This window comes from Phalangium opilio, unplaced genomic scaffold (assembly GCF_054372755.1).
Source record: "Phalangium opilio isolate 3A_F unplaced genomic scaffold, DU_Popi_V2 ptg000011l_1, whole genome shotgun sequence".
Taxonomy (NCBI): domain Eukaryota; kingdom Metazoa; phylum Arthropoda; class Arachnida; order Opiliones; family Phalangiidae; genus Phalangium; species Phalangium opilio.
The window spans coordinates 10,200,833-10,215,162 of NW_028324147.1; the positions used below are offsets into that span (position 1 = coordinate 10,200,833).

Here is a 14,330-nt window from a genome sequence, read left to right on the forward strand (position 1 = left end):
ATCAACAAGATAATTCAAATCAACGAGGTCATTAAAATAATTAAAATTATCATTGCCATCGAAATAAACAAGGTCATTCAAATCATCTAAATAAACAAAGTCATTCAAATCAACTTAATGAACAATAAGGTTTCTCATGTTGTACGCTATAACGCTGAGTGACGACTCCCTCGTTAGAGATTCTTTCTTATTCAAACACCTCCATCTAGTAGATTTCCTAAACCAGATTTTCCCAGTAAACATTTCATGTTAAAACAAGACTTCACTCGCTCGCTGAAAAATCCCTAGCTCAAAGCGAACGCTCAAAGCCTTTCAAACTGAGTGAGAGAGTCATAACATTAATAGGTTATTCTCATTCTTCTATAAAGAGTGAACAAATATTTTCTCTACTCTCTCACTCTCTGGTAATGAAGGAAATCGGAAGCGCGCGCCCACTTTCCCTCGCGGAGTGAGATTTTCAAATTCCCGTGATTTCACTCTCAGTTTGAGAGTGAGAGTGAGAAGGGTCAGTTAATAGAATTATCATTCATAGAGTGAGAGTGACAAGCATTTCAGAAGTTCGCGAATTTGCCCACCATTGGTTAGTGCTGAGTCAGACAGGCCAAGGCTTAGGGATAGGATCCAAACACAGACTTGTTGGAACACGCCAAAATGGCGGACATAGGCAACGCATTTTCGGCGGGACAAGTAGCGAAGTTGGACTCGAAAAATTACCGCAACTGGAAATTTGAAATAGAAATGATATTGAGAGAAAGAAATCTATGGGATATAATAACTGGAGTGGAAGTTGAACCGACAATAGAAGCCTCTGACGCAGTACAGCAGAGATACAAAAGTAAGGCCTCAAAGACATATTCAATCCTAGCTATGACGTTAGGACAAGACTACAGAAGTATACTTGATGGTCTAAACAAGCCCAAAGCAGTATGGGACAAGATACAGGACACTTTTGAACCAAAATCTCGAGCCAGAATTGGAGTGCTGAGGAAGGAATTCTATTCAATAGAATATAAGTCGGAAGAGCCTATGTCAGCGTTTGTTGGTCGTTTACTAAGCGTACGTAGACAGTTGGTGGAAGCGGGAGAAACCATTAAAGATCAAGATTTGTGTTATCTATTAATTGGATCCCTTCCTACTTCGTACGATTCGTTGGTACAAAACCTATATCACCTTGATGATGACGACTTCGAATCATCACATTTAATAGACACATTAGAGGCAGAATATGGGCGCCAAATGCTGAAGGAAAAAGCACACGAATCAGTCGACGCTTTTACAACACAAGTAAAGACAACATCCCGTAAAGGAGATAAGAAGGCACCACATAGCAACAATTCTGATCACCAAGGAAAACCAAGAAACGATAGCTCAAAGAAACCGGTATTTCGAGGCAATTGTTATAATTGCGGCCGCGCAGGTCATAGAAGCACAGAATGCCGTTCAGAAAGGAAAGTAAAGGGCCATCGACAGACATTAAAGAGCCCTAGAGAGGATGAAGAAGCAGGAGCGTTCTACGCAGCTGTCAATTATACCAGTAAAGCAACAAATAGTTGGCTATTTGACTCCGCTTCTACACATCACTTATGTAATGACCGATCTTGGTTTTCAACGTTTACACCTCAGCGACAAAAAGTCTCACTTGGCGAGGGACAATCTATGGCTGAAGGAGTCGGAGATATCTGGATTAAAGTAAAGATTAGAGAGAAAATGAATACATTTCATCTGAAGAATGTTCTCTACACGCCACACATGGGGAAGAATTTAATCGCAGCTCGATTGATAGATGAAGCTGGATATAAAATAGAAATATTCAAGAAGAAATGTACTGTCTATTTTCCACATGGCACCGTGGCACTGGAAGCTACTCTTACGAAGGGTCTGTACACGATTGAAACAGAAATCATCCAGAAAGATGCCAAGAAGATACCAGAGAACGATTTAGAGGCAAATTACGTGAGTCAATCACCTAATGACGTTATAACGCTATGGCACCAGCGATTGGGACACGTAAATGAGGCAGACCTAAAATTCATGATCAATCATGACATGCTTCTTGGACTGAAGAAAAACAATGGACACCTAGAAACATGTTTCTCGTGCAAGACCGGTAAAAGTACCTTACAGTCTTTTAAACGCCTAGAAACAGTGAGAAGTCAAGTGATATTACAACTAATTCACTCTGACGTCTGGGGTCCAGCTCCCATAACCTCGTTAGGGGGAGCAAACTACTATGTATCCTTCATAGACGATTATAGCAGACATACCACCGTGTATACGATAAAGACAAAAGACGAGGTTCTTCGTTGTTTTGAAGAATACAAGACTGCAGTAGAAAACGAAACTGGCAAACGAATCAAGGCCATTCGTACTGACAATGGCATGGAATTTTGTTCCAAGCGATTCGAGAACGTTTGTCAAGAATCCGGAATCCAACACGAACGAACGAACGTGTACTCGCCACAAATGAATGGTGTGGCTGAGAGGATTAATCGAACTGTAGTAGATATGGCTAGAACCTTAATGATTGAGGCAAAACTACCTCTCTTCTTATGGGCTGAGCTTGTACGAACAGCTGTCTATCTCAAAAATAGACTGAAGCATAGTCAACTTGACAAAGAAGTTCCCATGGAATGCTGGAGAAGCACGAAACCGAGTGGCAGGCATTTAAAGCGCATAGGATGTCTAGCGTTTACTCACATTCATAAACGCCATAGAAAGCACAAGTTTCATCAACGTTCAAAACCAGGCATTTTATTGGGCTATGCGAAACAAACGAAAGGATATCGTATTTGGTTTTCCGATGAAAATATTGTCAAGGAGACAAAACATGTATCATTCGACGAGAATCGAATTGGATTAGAAGCGTTAAAGAGTGACATAAAACCAGAGGAAAAGGTTCAGTTGCTTTGGCCAGTAGAAGAAGATCTCCCAGATGACGTAAACCCAAATGAAGATACCCTTGACGAAGAACAAGAGGAGGGAGAAATGGAATCACATGAACAAGAAGAACAAAATGGGGAAACCATTGAAGCTCAAGAAATGAATCCTGAAATGGAACCTACAGATCTCCCTAATCCATTACCGCTTGGATTAACAAAAAAGAATGTCGTTCGGCAGACAGGAGCGTCAGCAGGAAAGGTTGACTCTTACTTCATAACACGGGAAGGCAAAAGACTAAGATCGAGACCTGAAATTAGAAAATATTGCGAAACGAAGAACGTTCCCTTTGATCCTTCTCTATACTCATTTGGCGGAAATGCTAAGGAACCAAGGAAACCTGACGATGAAGATGAGGAAGAAACATTTTTTGAGACACACTTCACCGAGATACAAACTCCAACATCATATGAACAGGCAATGGCGTCCCCTGAGAAAGAGACCTGGATGAAGGCTATGGCTGAGGAGGTTCATACATTAGATGAACGAAAGGTTATGGAAACGGTTACAAAACCAAAGAATACCAAACTCATTGGTTGTAGATGGGTGTATGCCATCAAAGGAAAGGATGATCAAACACCGCGCTATAAAGCACGTTTAGTAGCACAAGGCTATAACCAGGTCATGGGCGTAGATTACGAAGAATCATTCTCGCCAGTCGTAAATTTCACATGGATCCGTTTCTTCATGGCATTATTCGTGGTCAATATGGGTTGGTTACACTGCCATCTTGACGTGAAAAATGCGTATTTATACGGTCAGTTAAACGAAGCAGTTTATGTGAAGCTGATCCCTGGCTTTGAGACGGAAAACGCTACAACCCACTGTTTGAAGGTATCTAAAGCATGGTTTTCACTTGACCGTAAAAAACTACTTTGCAGCTGGACTTCAAACGTCAGATTTGTTTTTTACGTTGTCGCGCAGCGTTATAGCGTTTTCACTTAGCGTAGTTCATGCAAATAATGGAGCCAAGGCTTAACAGATTAACTGAACACTGCACTAATTGCGGCCCATCTATTGTCTTTTTTTTTTTTTTGCAATCTTTAATTCTAACATCATACAGATTTGTATTGTTTCTAACCTCTTCAATAAACCTTTAAGCATTGAACTTTGGCATTCTCAGGGATTTGTACTAGTCACTAACTCAATTAGGAACGAAATAAATAAAAACATGGCGGACCGCAGACTGCCTCTTCCGAACACGCGTGGTCGAAAATAACGTCACGACTCTAGCTTATTGCTGATTGGCTCGCGCAGAGCGTTAACGTTGAACACGGCCGAAAAAATAGAAAGCTAATGTCGCCACACTCAACGTAATTTCTGTCCAGCGTAACTAGGTTTTTTTTCGGTTATCGCTTGACGTCGGGCGAAAAGTCTTGATTTACGCCAAGTGAAAACCATGCTTTAGGCATTATACGGCCTACCGCAAAGTGGTCGCCAATGGTATCTCAAATTGGATCGCATGTTTACAGACCATGGATTTTCCAAATTAAGTGGAACCAACTGTATTTACATCCTACAAACAAAGGCTATTATCCTGGTTTATGTTGACGATCTGATTGTCATAGCGAACTCTGAGGCAGCTAAGCAAGATGTAATCAAGACATTGTCGAAAGTCTACGAAATCAAAGTCTTGGGACCAATAAGCAATTTGCTTGGAGTCGAATTTGTGGAACTCCCCGGAGGAGGTATCAAATTACACCAATCACATTATATTGATTCAATTGCAAGGCGTTTCAATATCATATGCGATGAACCCGTAAGCCTACCATTGAGTCCCAGCGTCGTTTTGAGCAGAACCGATTGCCCTACAATGGAGGAGGACATAGAACAGATGAAAGACATGCCTTACCAAGCGTTAGTGGATCCATTTTATACCTAGCGCATAGAACGCGACCTGATGTCCTGTACACAATCATCGCTCTTTCACAATTCAACTCTAATCCAGGACTAAATCACTGGAAACAGTTATGTCAACTGACGCGATACATCATTTCGACTTCCAACTATGGACTGCATTACTTAGTGGAAAAAGATGCCTGCTTAAGACTATATTCTGATAGTGATTATGCATCGAATCGCGACACAAGAAAATCCACTTGTGGTTACGTCAGTTATGTGGGTTCCTCTCCTATTTCCTGGAGATCGTTTCGCCAAAAAACAATTAGTCTCTCTACCATGGAGGCCGAATACGTAGCATTAACGGAAACAACCAAGGAATTGTTATGGATGACTCCAGTACTAAAGGAAATACAGAAATATTTTGGAATCCAGCTCCCGACACCGATAGTCTATTGCGACAATCAAGCTGCTATCTTCTTCACGAAGAATCCAGTTGAAAATCACCGTACTAAACATATCGACGTGCGATACCATTTCATTCGTAACGTCCTCGCTCAAGAAACATTTAACCTAAGATACGTGAGATCACGAGCAAATGTGGCCGACATATTTACTAAAGCGTTACCGAAGATTAATTTTGCTAGTCTTGTAAAAATGTTAAAATTAACGGTTTAAGAGATTCCCATTTATTGTTTATATTGTTTGTTATTTCACGGTTAAATACTGTCTAAAGTATTAGTTTATTGTAGTATAGTTAGGGGGAGTATTGTTAACCTTTGACCTATAACTATACTGCCATCCTAGATGGCGCGACAATATTATGTTCCCTATTAGTTGACATCATCACCGTCATGTGATGTTTGCTTTTAGTATCGTTTTTACCCTCCTAAGGAAAGGAGTGTTATCGTAGGTCAGAGTTAGACCCCATTATTATTTTGTAACAATTAAATCCTTTATTAAATATCATTACCATGTCAAGAAACGAGTTTAGTCATTTCGCTCAAATCCCTAATCTTTATTAAGCCTAACAGCTCGTAACTCTGGTTCTACTAGAGATACGGGGATGCCCTTTGAGTATGTTATAGTCCTATTTGCCCCCCATCCAACCATACTAAAGACTTGGGACTAAGACAAACTGGGGCCGAGTAATTAAGCAAAATGTTCATAAACAACCCCCTCCATAGGATTAACATTACACTATACTTTGGAGGCTCGTAACTCTGGTTCTACTAGAGATACGGGGGTGCCCTTTGAGTATGTTATAGTCCTATTTGCCCCCTCATCCAACCATACTAAAGACTAGGGACTAAGACAAACAGGGGCCGAGTAATTAAGCAAAATGTTCATAAACATACCCTCCATAGGAAAAGCATAACACTAAACTTTGGAGGCTCGTAACTCTGGTTCTACTAGAGATACGGGGATGCCCTTTGAGTATGTTATAGTCCTATTTGCCCCCCATCCAACCATACTAAAGACTTGGGACTAAGACAAACTGGGGCCGAGTAATTAAGCAAAATGTTCATAAACAACCCCCTCCATAGGATTAACATTACACTATACTTTGGAGGCTCGTAACTCTGGTTCTACTAGAGATACGGGGATGCCCTTTGAGTATGTTATAGTCCTATTTGCCCTCCATCCAACCATACTAAAGACTTGGGACTAAGACAAACTGGGGCCGAGTAATTTAGCAAAATGTTCATAAACATACCCTCCATAGGAATAGCATTACACTAAACTTTGGAGGCTCATAACTCTGGTTCTACTAGACATACGGGGATGCCCTTTGAGTATGTTATAGTCCTATTCGCCCCCTCCCTCCTTCGTTAACATTTGTTCCATAGGATACTCCATATAGGGGAAAACCCTGAAAAATTCAGGGAAGTATATGGGGAAAAACCTGGAAATCTCAGGGAAATTTGTTTTCCAAAAGTTGTATGAACCCTGAACTTAATTGAAGGGTCACAGTAAAACACTCTAATCGTAAGTTGTACAATTAAATGGTATTCCTTAGAGCAAAATGTCATAGAACGTTTTCGACTCGTAATGGCCCATAGAACCCACTGTATTTTGGATCTACCACCCTTAAAGTAACAGGTGGCTCCATGATCACCCCTAACATGCTGGCAAATCTTCTGGACACGAATTTTACCTTGCCAAAGGCAGGAACCACTCAGACCTAATTCACTAGATCCCATTGGTTCCTGCCTTTGGCTTAACTAGCCTTTATCAAGCTTAGCCATTGTGTAGTAGAAAGCCATCTTTTAGGGGGCATCAATGGAGCCGCCCTTTTCTTTAATCGAGCACCCTGTAGTCAATAGATGGCGCTATAGATGTTTTTCAAGAACTTTTCAATTTATTCAAATTTTTTTTACTGTTACACTGTTTAGGCGTTTTAAACTAATCAGATTGGATGGTTCCGTTACTAAATTGGATGATAGACAGGCCATAATAAACAAGTTTCAATCAAACTCAAACATTTCAGTGTTTCTTCTTACTACGCAAGTAAGTCATGCTTTAATTAGAGGCGGTTTAATAAAGAGAGAATGAAATGGCCGGACAATCAATTTTAATAGATTTGGGTTGGTAAAAGAGATGAAAAATTTACCAAACACATTCTGTTAATTTTATGTAAATTTTCAAAGTCGATGTGCTAACTTTAACCAATAGGCTACCACCTCGCCACGTGAGCTTTTAGCAGACAGCATTCACTTTTTCTTTCCTAAGATTAGAGCTATCTCAGGAGCCTTTGTGTGATGTCACCCATGCTATTTCCCCCATAGAACCTAAGCAGTACCAAACATGGCCGCCCACTGCCAAAGCTAAGCCTTTGACGTTTTTTCTAGGTACTGACGTCACAACTGAGATTGCTTAGTGGTTTTTTAATAGAAATACATGCTTTGTTTATCTAAAATGAGTGTTCTTATAACTTCAGCTATCGAAATTTTGTGTAAGATTATCTGAAAAACAAGTTTTGTTAACGATTTTGGTGGTATTTTATCAGTCTAGAAAAATTAATGAAGGCCCTTTCATTCTCCCTTAAACTTACTAAAACTTAAGCAGTTCAATAATAGAAAACCATTATCAAACAGTTAATTCAATATCAGTAATCAAATATCAGTAAGTTAATTGCAGTTAATGGAACACAGTTCATTCATAGACATTAGAACCTTTACAAACTATTTCGAGGCGGGTCTCGCGTTTTTTTATGTTTGAGGAGAAACTCGACCCGTCTTATCTGTGATAGGGTGTGAATTTCGTGGCGCCATCTATTCACGAGTGAAGGAGTTGTTAATTTTGAACCAAAGAAATACCGCGACGTTTCATTTTGCAAATGTTTTAATTCTCTGTTAATTAATTAACCTCTCTGCATCCTGTAAACACTTTTAATTCCGTTAAATAATACGGAAAGTGATAAAATTTAAAATTGCATAAAAAGTCTCCGGCGGGATTTGAACTCCATTAATCTCCCTCCCAAGTACTGTAGATGGCGCTATCAGGCTTTTACCTTACCACGCCAAGTGTAGATGGCGCCACCGGTCTTTTACCTTACCTCGCCAGGTCTACATGGCGCCACCGGTCTTTTTACCTTACCTCGCCAGGTCTAGATGGCGCCACCGGTCTTTTTACCTTACCTCGCCAGGTCTAGATGGCGCCACCGGTCTTTTTACCTTACCTCGCCAGGTCTAGATGGCGCCACCGGTCTTTTTACCTTACCTCGCCAGGTCTAGATGGCGCCACCGGTCTTTTTACCTTACCTCGCCAGGTCTAGATGGCGCCACCGGTCTTTTACCTTACCTCGCGAGGTCTAGATGGCGCCACCGGTCTTTTACCTTACCTCGCCAGGTCTAGATGGCGCCACCGGTCTTTTTACCTTACCTCGCCAGGTCTAGATGGCGCCACCGGTCTTTTACCTTACCTCGCGAGGTCTAGATGGCGCCAACGGTCTTTTACCTTACCTCGCCAGGTCTAGATGGCGCTACCGGTCTTTTACCTTACCTCGCCGCGTTTAGATGGCGCTACCGGTCTTTTACCTTACCTTGCCGCGTTTAGATGGCGCTACCGGTCTTTTACCTTACCTTGCCACGTTTAGATGGCGCTACCGGTCTTTTTACCTTACCTCGCGAGGTCTAGATGGTGCCAGCGGTCTTTTTACCTTACCTCGCCAGGTCTAGATGGCGCTACCGGTCTTTTACCTTACCTCGCCGCGTTTAGATGGCGCTACCGGTCTTTTACCTTACCTTGCCGCGTTTAGATGGCGCTACCGGTCTTTTACCTTACCTTGCCACGTTTAGATGGCGCTACCGGTCTTTTACCTTACCTCGCCGCGTTTAGATGGCGCTACCGGTCTTTTTACCTTACCTCGCGAGGTCTAGATGGTGCCAGCGGTCTTTTTACCTTACCTCGCCAGGTCTAGATGGCGCCACCGGTCTTTTTACCTTACCTCGCCAGGTCTAGATGGCGCCACCGGTCTTTTTACCTTACCTCGCCAGGTCTAGATGGCGCCACCGGTCTTTTACCTTACCTCGCCAGGTCTAGATGGCGCTACCGGTCTTTTACCTTACCTCGCCGCGTTTAGATGGCGCTACCGGTCTTTTACCTTACCTCGCCGCGTTTAGATGGCGCTACCGGTCTTTTGCCTTACCTCGCCTCGTTTGGATGGCGCTACCGGTCTTTTACCTTACCTCGCCGCGTTTAGATGGCGCTACCGGTCTTTTACCTTACCTCGCCTCGTTTAGATGGCGCTACCGGTCTTTTACCTTACCTCGTCTCGTGTAGATGGCGCTACCGGTCTTTAACGCAAGCGAAGAGGTAGTATTCAACTTCGAAAGTTCAACAATTTATTTTTATATAGGTTGGAGGTGTTGGATTAACGTTGACAGAGGCTGACCGAGTAGTTATATACGATCCAAGTTGGAACCCCGCTACCGATGCTCAAGCGGTAGACAGAGCGTACAGGATTGGTCAAAAAAAGGATGTTGTTGTTTATAGATTCATCACGTGTGGAACAATTGAAGAAAAGATCTACAGAAGACAAATATTTAAAGACTCCATTACGAGACAAGCCACTAGTGACATCAAACAAAATCGTGACCCGCACCGGTAATTCTTTTAAATAAAATTTGGTATCCGTTGGTGATGCCATGGTTAATTTTTGGGAGATTCAGCATGTTGAAAGGTTCAGTTACTTAATTAGTTAGTTTGTAAAAATTGTAGATGTTTTTTTTTTCCTTTCAATTTTGGAAGGTACACAAATTTAATTTTGCCGTTTCCTCTTAAAACCTTAATGGAAATGGGAATTTACAATTTCATATCATATTTTAGCACGAAAGTGGTATTATGTTACACTTTCGAGTCTCTACTTTCAAAATATCAAGTTTTCAATATAATTGAACCAATGTTTCTATTTTTAAAATCCATTGGAAAATCACGAAAACTCAGTTTCGATATTTCAATAATTTTGTCTTGTCGAGCTTGTTCGCCCGTTTGATGACGTCACTATGACGTGAGGGGGAAAAAAAGCGCGGGAATCCTATACGCGTCTCAAGCTTCTCGCCAGTCTAAACTCTGGGTCTGATAGCGGAGAGAGTGGCACCATCTCACGTGAAAAATATATCTGTGACGTCATCCCACGGGAAACGTTTTAGCCTTTCATAAAAAGTGGATTTGAAATAATTTCATATGAAGCATTTTCATATGCATATTGCCGCCAAGTAACCAGAAATCGGAGTCAATTAAAAGCTTGATATTTTTGAATTCACAGAAATTAATTCTATCTTTTGTTCTGTAAATCAGAGGTTTTTGAAACGAAGCTTCTCATTCCCTTTAAGATTATTTTTGAAATGTATTTAATTTAGCTCTTTCTTTTGGTAAAAACACAGGTACTTCACCAATAGCGAATTGCGTACTCTTTTTGTTCTTGATGAACCAACGTACTCAAACACTCAGGTTCAACTTCATAATCTTCACGCCCACAATCGAAGAACGAGTCCCGAATTAAACGCGCACATCAAGTATCTGGAATCTCTGAAGGATTTGCTTTTTGGCCTCAGCGACCACGATTTGATGTTTAAAGGAACTCCCCAGAATAACGACTTTATCGCCACTGGTGATGAGAACGATTACATCACTAAAAAGGCAAGTTATTTAAAGCAACAGGCGGCTCCATTTATCACCCCTACCAATAAGGCTAACCTTCTGGACACGAATTTCATCTTTCCAAAGGCAGGAACCAATCAGACCTAGTGCATTAGGTCTGATTGGTTCCTGCCTTTGGTTTAACTATAGCCTTTACCGAGCTTAGCCACTGTGTAGTAGAAAAGTCATCTTTAAGGGTCATCAACTGTGCAAAAGTAATCAGGGCTGCCATGGGTCAGGGAAAACCTGGAAAATTCAGGGAATTTTAAAAGTTTCAGCAAAGTCAGGGAATTTGATTTTAGTGGGTAAAATTTCTGGGAATAAGTCTTTATTGAAAGAGTAATGAAAGTTTCTCCTCATCCTGTCTTAACTCAGAAAACTCTAGGGCAGTCCTTGAAAATGTGTAGAATTGTTTTTATGTGAAGTAAATGCCTTTAAAAAAAATTCTTGGACTGTTATTTATAGTTAAAATGTTTTTTATTCATTTTGGTGCAACAAATACATTGGGAAACTTAATGAAGAGAGTTTATTTAATTATAAGCACTTAAAACGTGCTGTAAACATTAACACTTTCGGCCTAAAAGGTCAGGGAAAATCTCAGAAAAGGTCAGGGGAAACCTGGAAAGGTCAGGGAATTTGGTTCTGAAAATTCAGTGGCAACCCTGGTAATTTATATTTGACTATTACTATCCAAATTCCGATTAGAATACCAACTGCGCTTCCAAACTTATTAAATCATAAACCAAAAGAAAACTTACGCCTTCCTCTATTCATTTCACACCATTATAATGAGCGCAAACAATAATTAACATTGAAAAACTAATTATATATATAGCAGTGCCAAAGGCTTTGCCGGGACTCGCTGTGATGATACACGCAGCGGCGCATGCGCACGCGCCCGTTACAAAAAGATAAAGATAAATATAGCTTCTAACATTCGAAGTTTCAGTGATCAAAGAATCGCATTTTTAAACTGAAACTTTGAATGTTTGAAGCTATATTTGTTTTTATTTATTCTTTTGTAACGGACGCGTGCGCATGCGCCGCTTCGTGTATCATCACAGCGAATCCCGGCGAAGCCTTTGGCACTGCTATATATCTAATTAGTTTTTCAATGGAATTAGTGTTTGCGCTCATTATAATGGTGTGCAATGAATAGAGGAAGGTGTAAACTTTGTTTTAGTATATGATTTATTAAGTTTTGAAGAGCAGGTGGTATTCTTCAAAATTGCCGCTACCTAGCTAGTAAGATTAAAAGGGCGTCACAAGGAAAATCAATAATTCTATAGGTCCGGTATTCCCTCGCAGATATGACCAGACACTCTTCCCTAATTTTTTTATATAATTTTACTGTTAAATATATTAGTTTTTATGGGAATTATGCGTGTGAAAAGTCTTCCAAAAACTGCAAAACGTTTCGCAAGAGTAACTTGAAAATTTAACAATATGAAGCGTATTACAGCGCGTCTTCGTCATTACAATAAGCTACTTTGATTTTTTTTAATGTATTATTTTTATTTGACCTTTAATAGGTTCAGGGGGCGCAGGAGCTCTTAAAAATAGAATCCAAGAAAAATGAAAGTTTAGCCAAGCAAAAAGGCACCTACAAGACGACTTACTTTACAGAGAATAAAGGCCCTTTTGATAGAGCAAATTGTAAGTTTTTTTCTTAGTAAAATAACCAATTTAAAAGTAATAATTATTAGGGCTGTGCGGGTACTCGACTTCGAGTCCGAGTACTCGGACTCGGACTCGAAGCTGGTTTTTCTAGGACTCGAACGGGTACCCGGGTCCTTTTCCAAGGCCTAAAATTTCCCGTTTAGGGCTTGTCGAGTCCATTTTTCTTTACCAACTTAATAGCTAACTTTATCAGCTACTGATGTTTTCATATTTAAAAAAGGTAAAATTACTATTAATGTTTAGTTTTGAAATAGTTTGAAAAAAAAAAAAACAGAAAATGTTTTGAAAACAAAGAGTAAATTTGGTCGAATTTTGGGCTTGTTTAAAGAATTTTGGACTCGAAACCATGTTTTAAGGACTCGATGGACTCGACGAGTACACTTTTCTCGGACTCGGACTCGAAACCTAAAAATGAGGACTCTCACACCTCTACTAATTATTAAACATATATCCATTGTGAAATATTGAAGAAAAATATCTGATTCGTATACATGCACATCTAACCAATCGCGTTCTACCTCGTCTTTTAATGAATAAATTCATGGCTCATGCTATGTCGAGCCAAATTTACCACGATCAACGCTTGTACCGTATTCCATTTACCTGCTCTGAGATCGCTGGAGACGTGATCGGCTATTACGCCGTAAAATCCGATAGTGATCGCCAAAATCATTGCTCGGGTAGTTAAAAACGCATCATTTCACGAGCAGTTTTATAGCGTTTTCCTTTGGGTCCTCGCGGAGCGCTCCCAAGGAGCAATAAAAATGGTAGTAGTAGTTTCCAGCTTCGTTAAAGACTGTTTTTGAAGAATAGGATCTCCTAGTTTTATTCCTCCGTGGGAGCGCTCCGCGTGGACCCAAAGGAAAACGCTATTAACCTTACTTTTTCCCGTCGAAACACCATTGCAGATTTAGCACGCAATTCATACTGATCTGCCTCTTTATACAGATCAGTTCCGAGCGGATCTCGAGCAGAGATAGGTAAAAAAAAAGGTACTCCGAGCGCGAGCTCTTCTCGATCTTTAAATGGAATACGCAATTTGCGTGATGTGATAGTCCATAAAGTGTTACTCTCTTAGTCCGGAGCCTTCGAAATGATCTAGGCCCGTGCGTGTCGATTTTTATGTGGGAAAATATCCAGTTTCATAGAGGAAATATTTTCACCCAATATGTGTACGAGATGGTGCTTTTATTACAGTTGCGAAGGGGGTCTTCCATAAATTGTCGTTGATATTTTAGGGGCCAATTATAAAAATTTTATGAAAGAGAAAGGTTTCACCTTTAAATTAACGTAATTGTTTTAGGGGCTATTCACTTTTTATTGAATCTTTTGGTTAGATTGTGTGGACAACAAAGTAATTATGAGATTCTAACATTGTTGTTTTTTTAGTAATACAAAACTTCTTGAAGTTGCTAATTCACAGTTTTATTATACCATAAGAGGAATTTTTTACTCCTTCGTAACCTTAGCTTTTTTTTAACCTTAGCTTTCTTATCCTTTACTTCTTTGGAATGATTGTTTAATAAAGGTCTTCGGAAATTTTCTAAAACGTTTTTTTACTATCCGCTCTACGTCTATGCCTTGCCCTAATATTGTAGCAGTTGACGGGGTCACCAGGCTGAACTTATTTTTATTTAACGGTTTTGAAAGCGCCCCCAAGCGAGAAAACACGGCGAACTAAGTTAGTTAAAAAAAATTTCTCGCTTCGCGATAGGCACGGGCCTAGATTA

The 14,330-nt window shown here is 40.3% G+C and overlaps 1 protein-coding gene across 4 annotated transcripts in view; it reads left to right on the top strand.

Annotated features, from left to right (window-relative positions):
• The window catches only part of LOC149712065 (DNA excision repair protein ERCC-6-like), a 49,629-nt gene that overhangs the window by 25,775 nt on the left and 9,524 nt on the right, over positions 1 to 14,330 (top strand). For all 4 annotated transcript variants that reach the window (XM_089860634.1, XM_089860635.1, XM_089860632.1 and 1 more), the window contains 4 exons: positions 7,173 to 7,287; positions 9,638 to 9,885; positions 10,665 to 10,920; positions 12,453 to 12,576. In XM_089860634.1, coding sequence (XP_089716760.1) covers positions 7,173 to 7,287; positions 9,638 to 9,885; positions 10,665 to 10,920; positions 12,453 to 12,576 — 743 coding nt within the window. The remainder of the gene's footprint in view (positions 1 to 7,172; positions 7,288 to 9,637; positions 9,886 to 10,664; positions 10,921 to 12,452; positions 12,577 to 14,330) is intronic.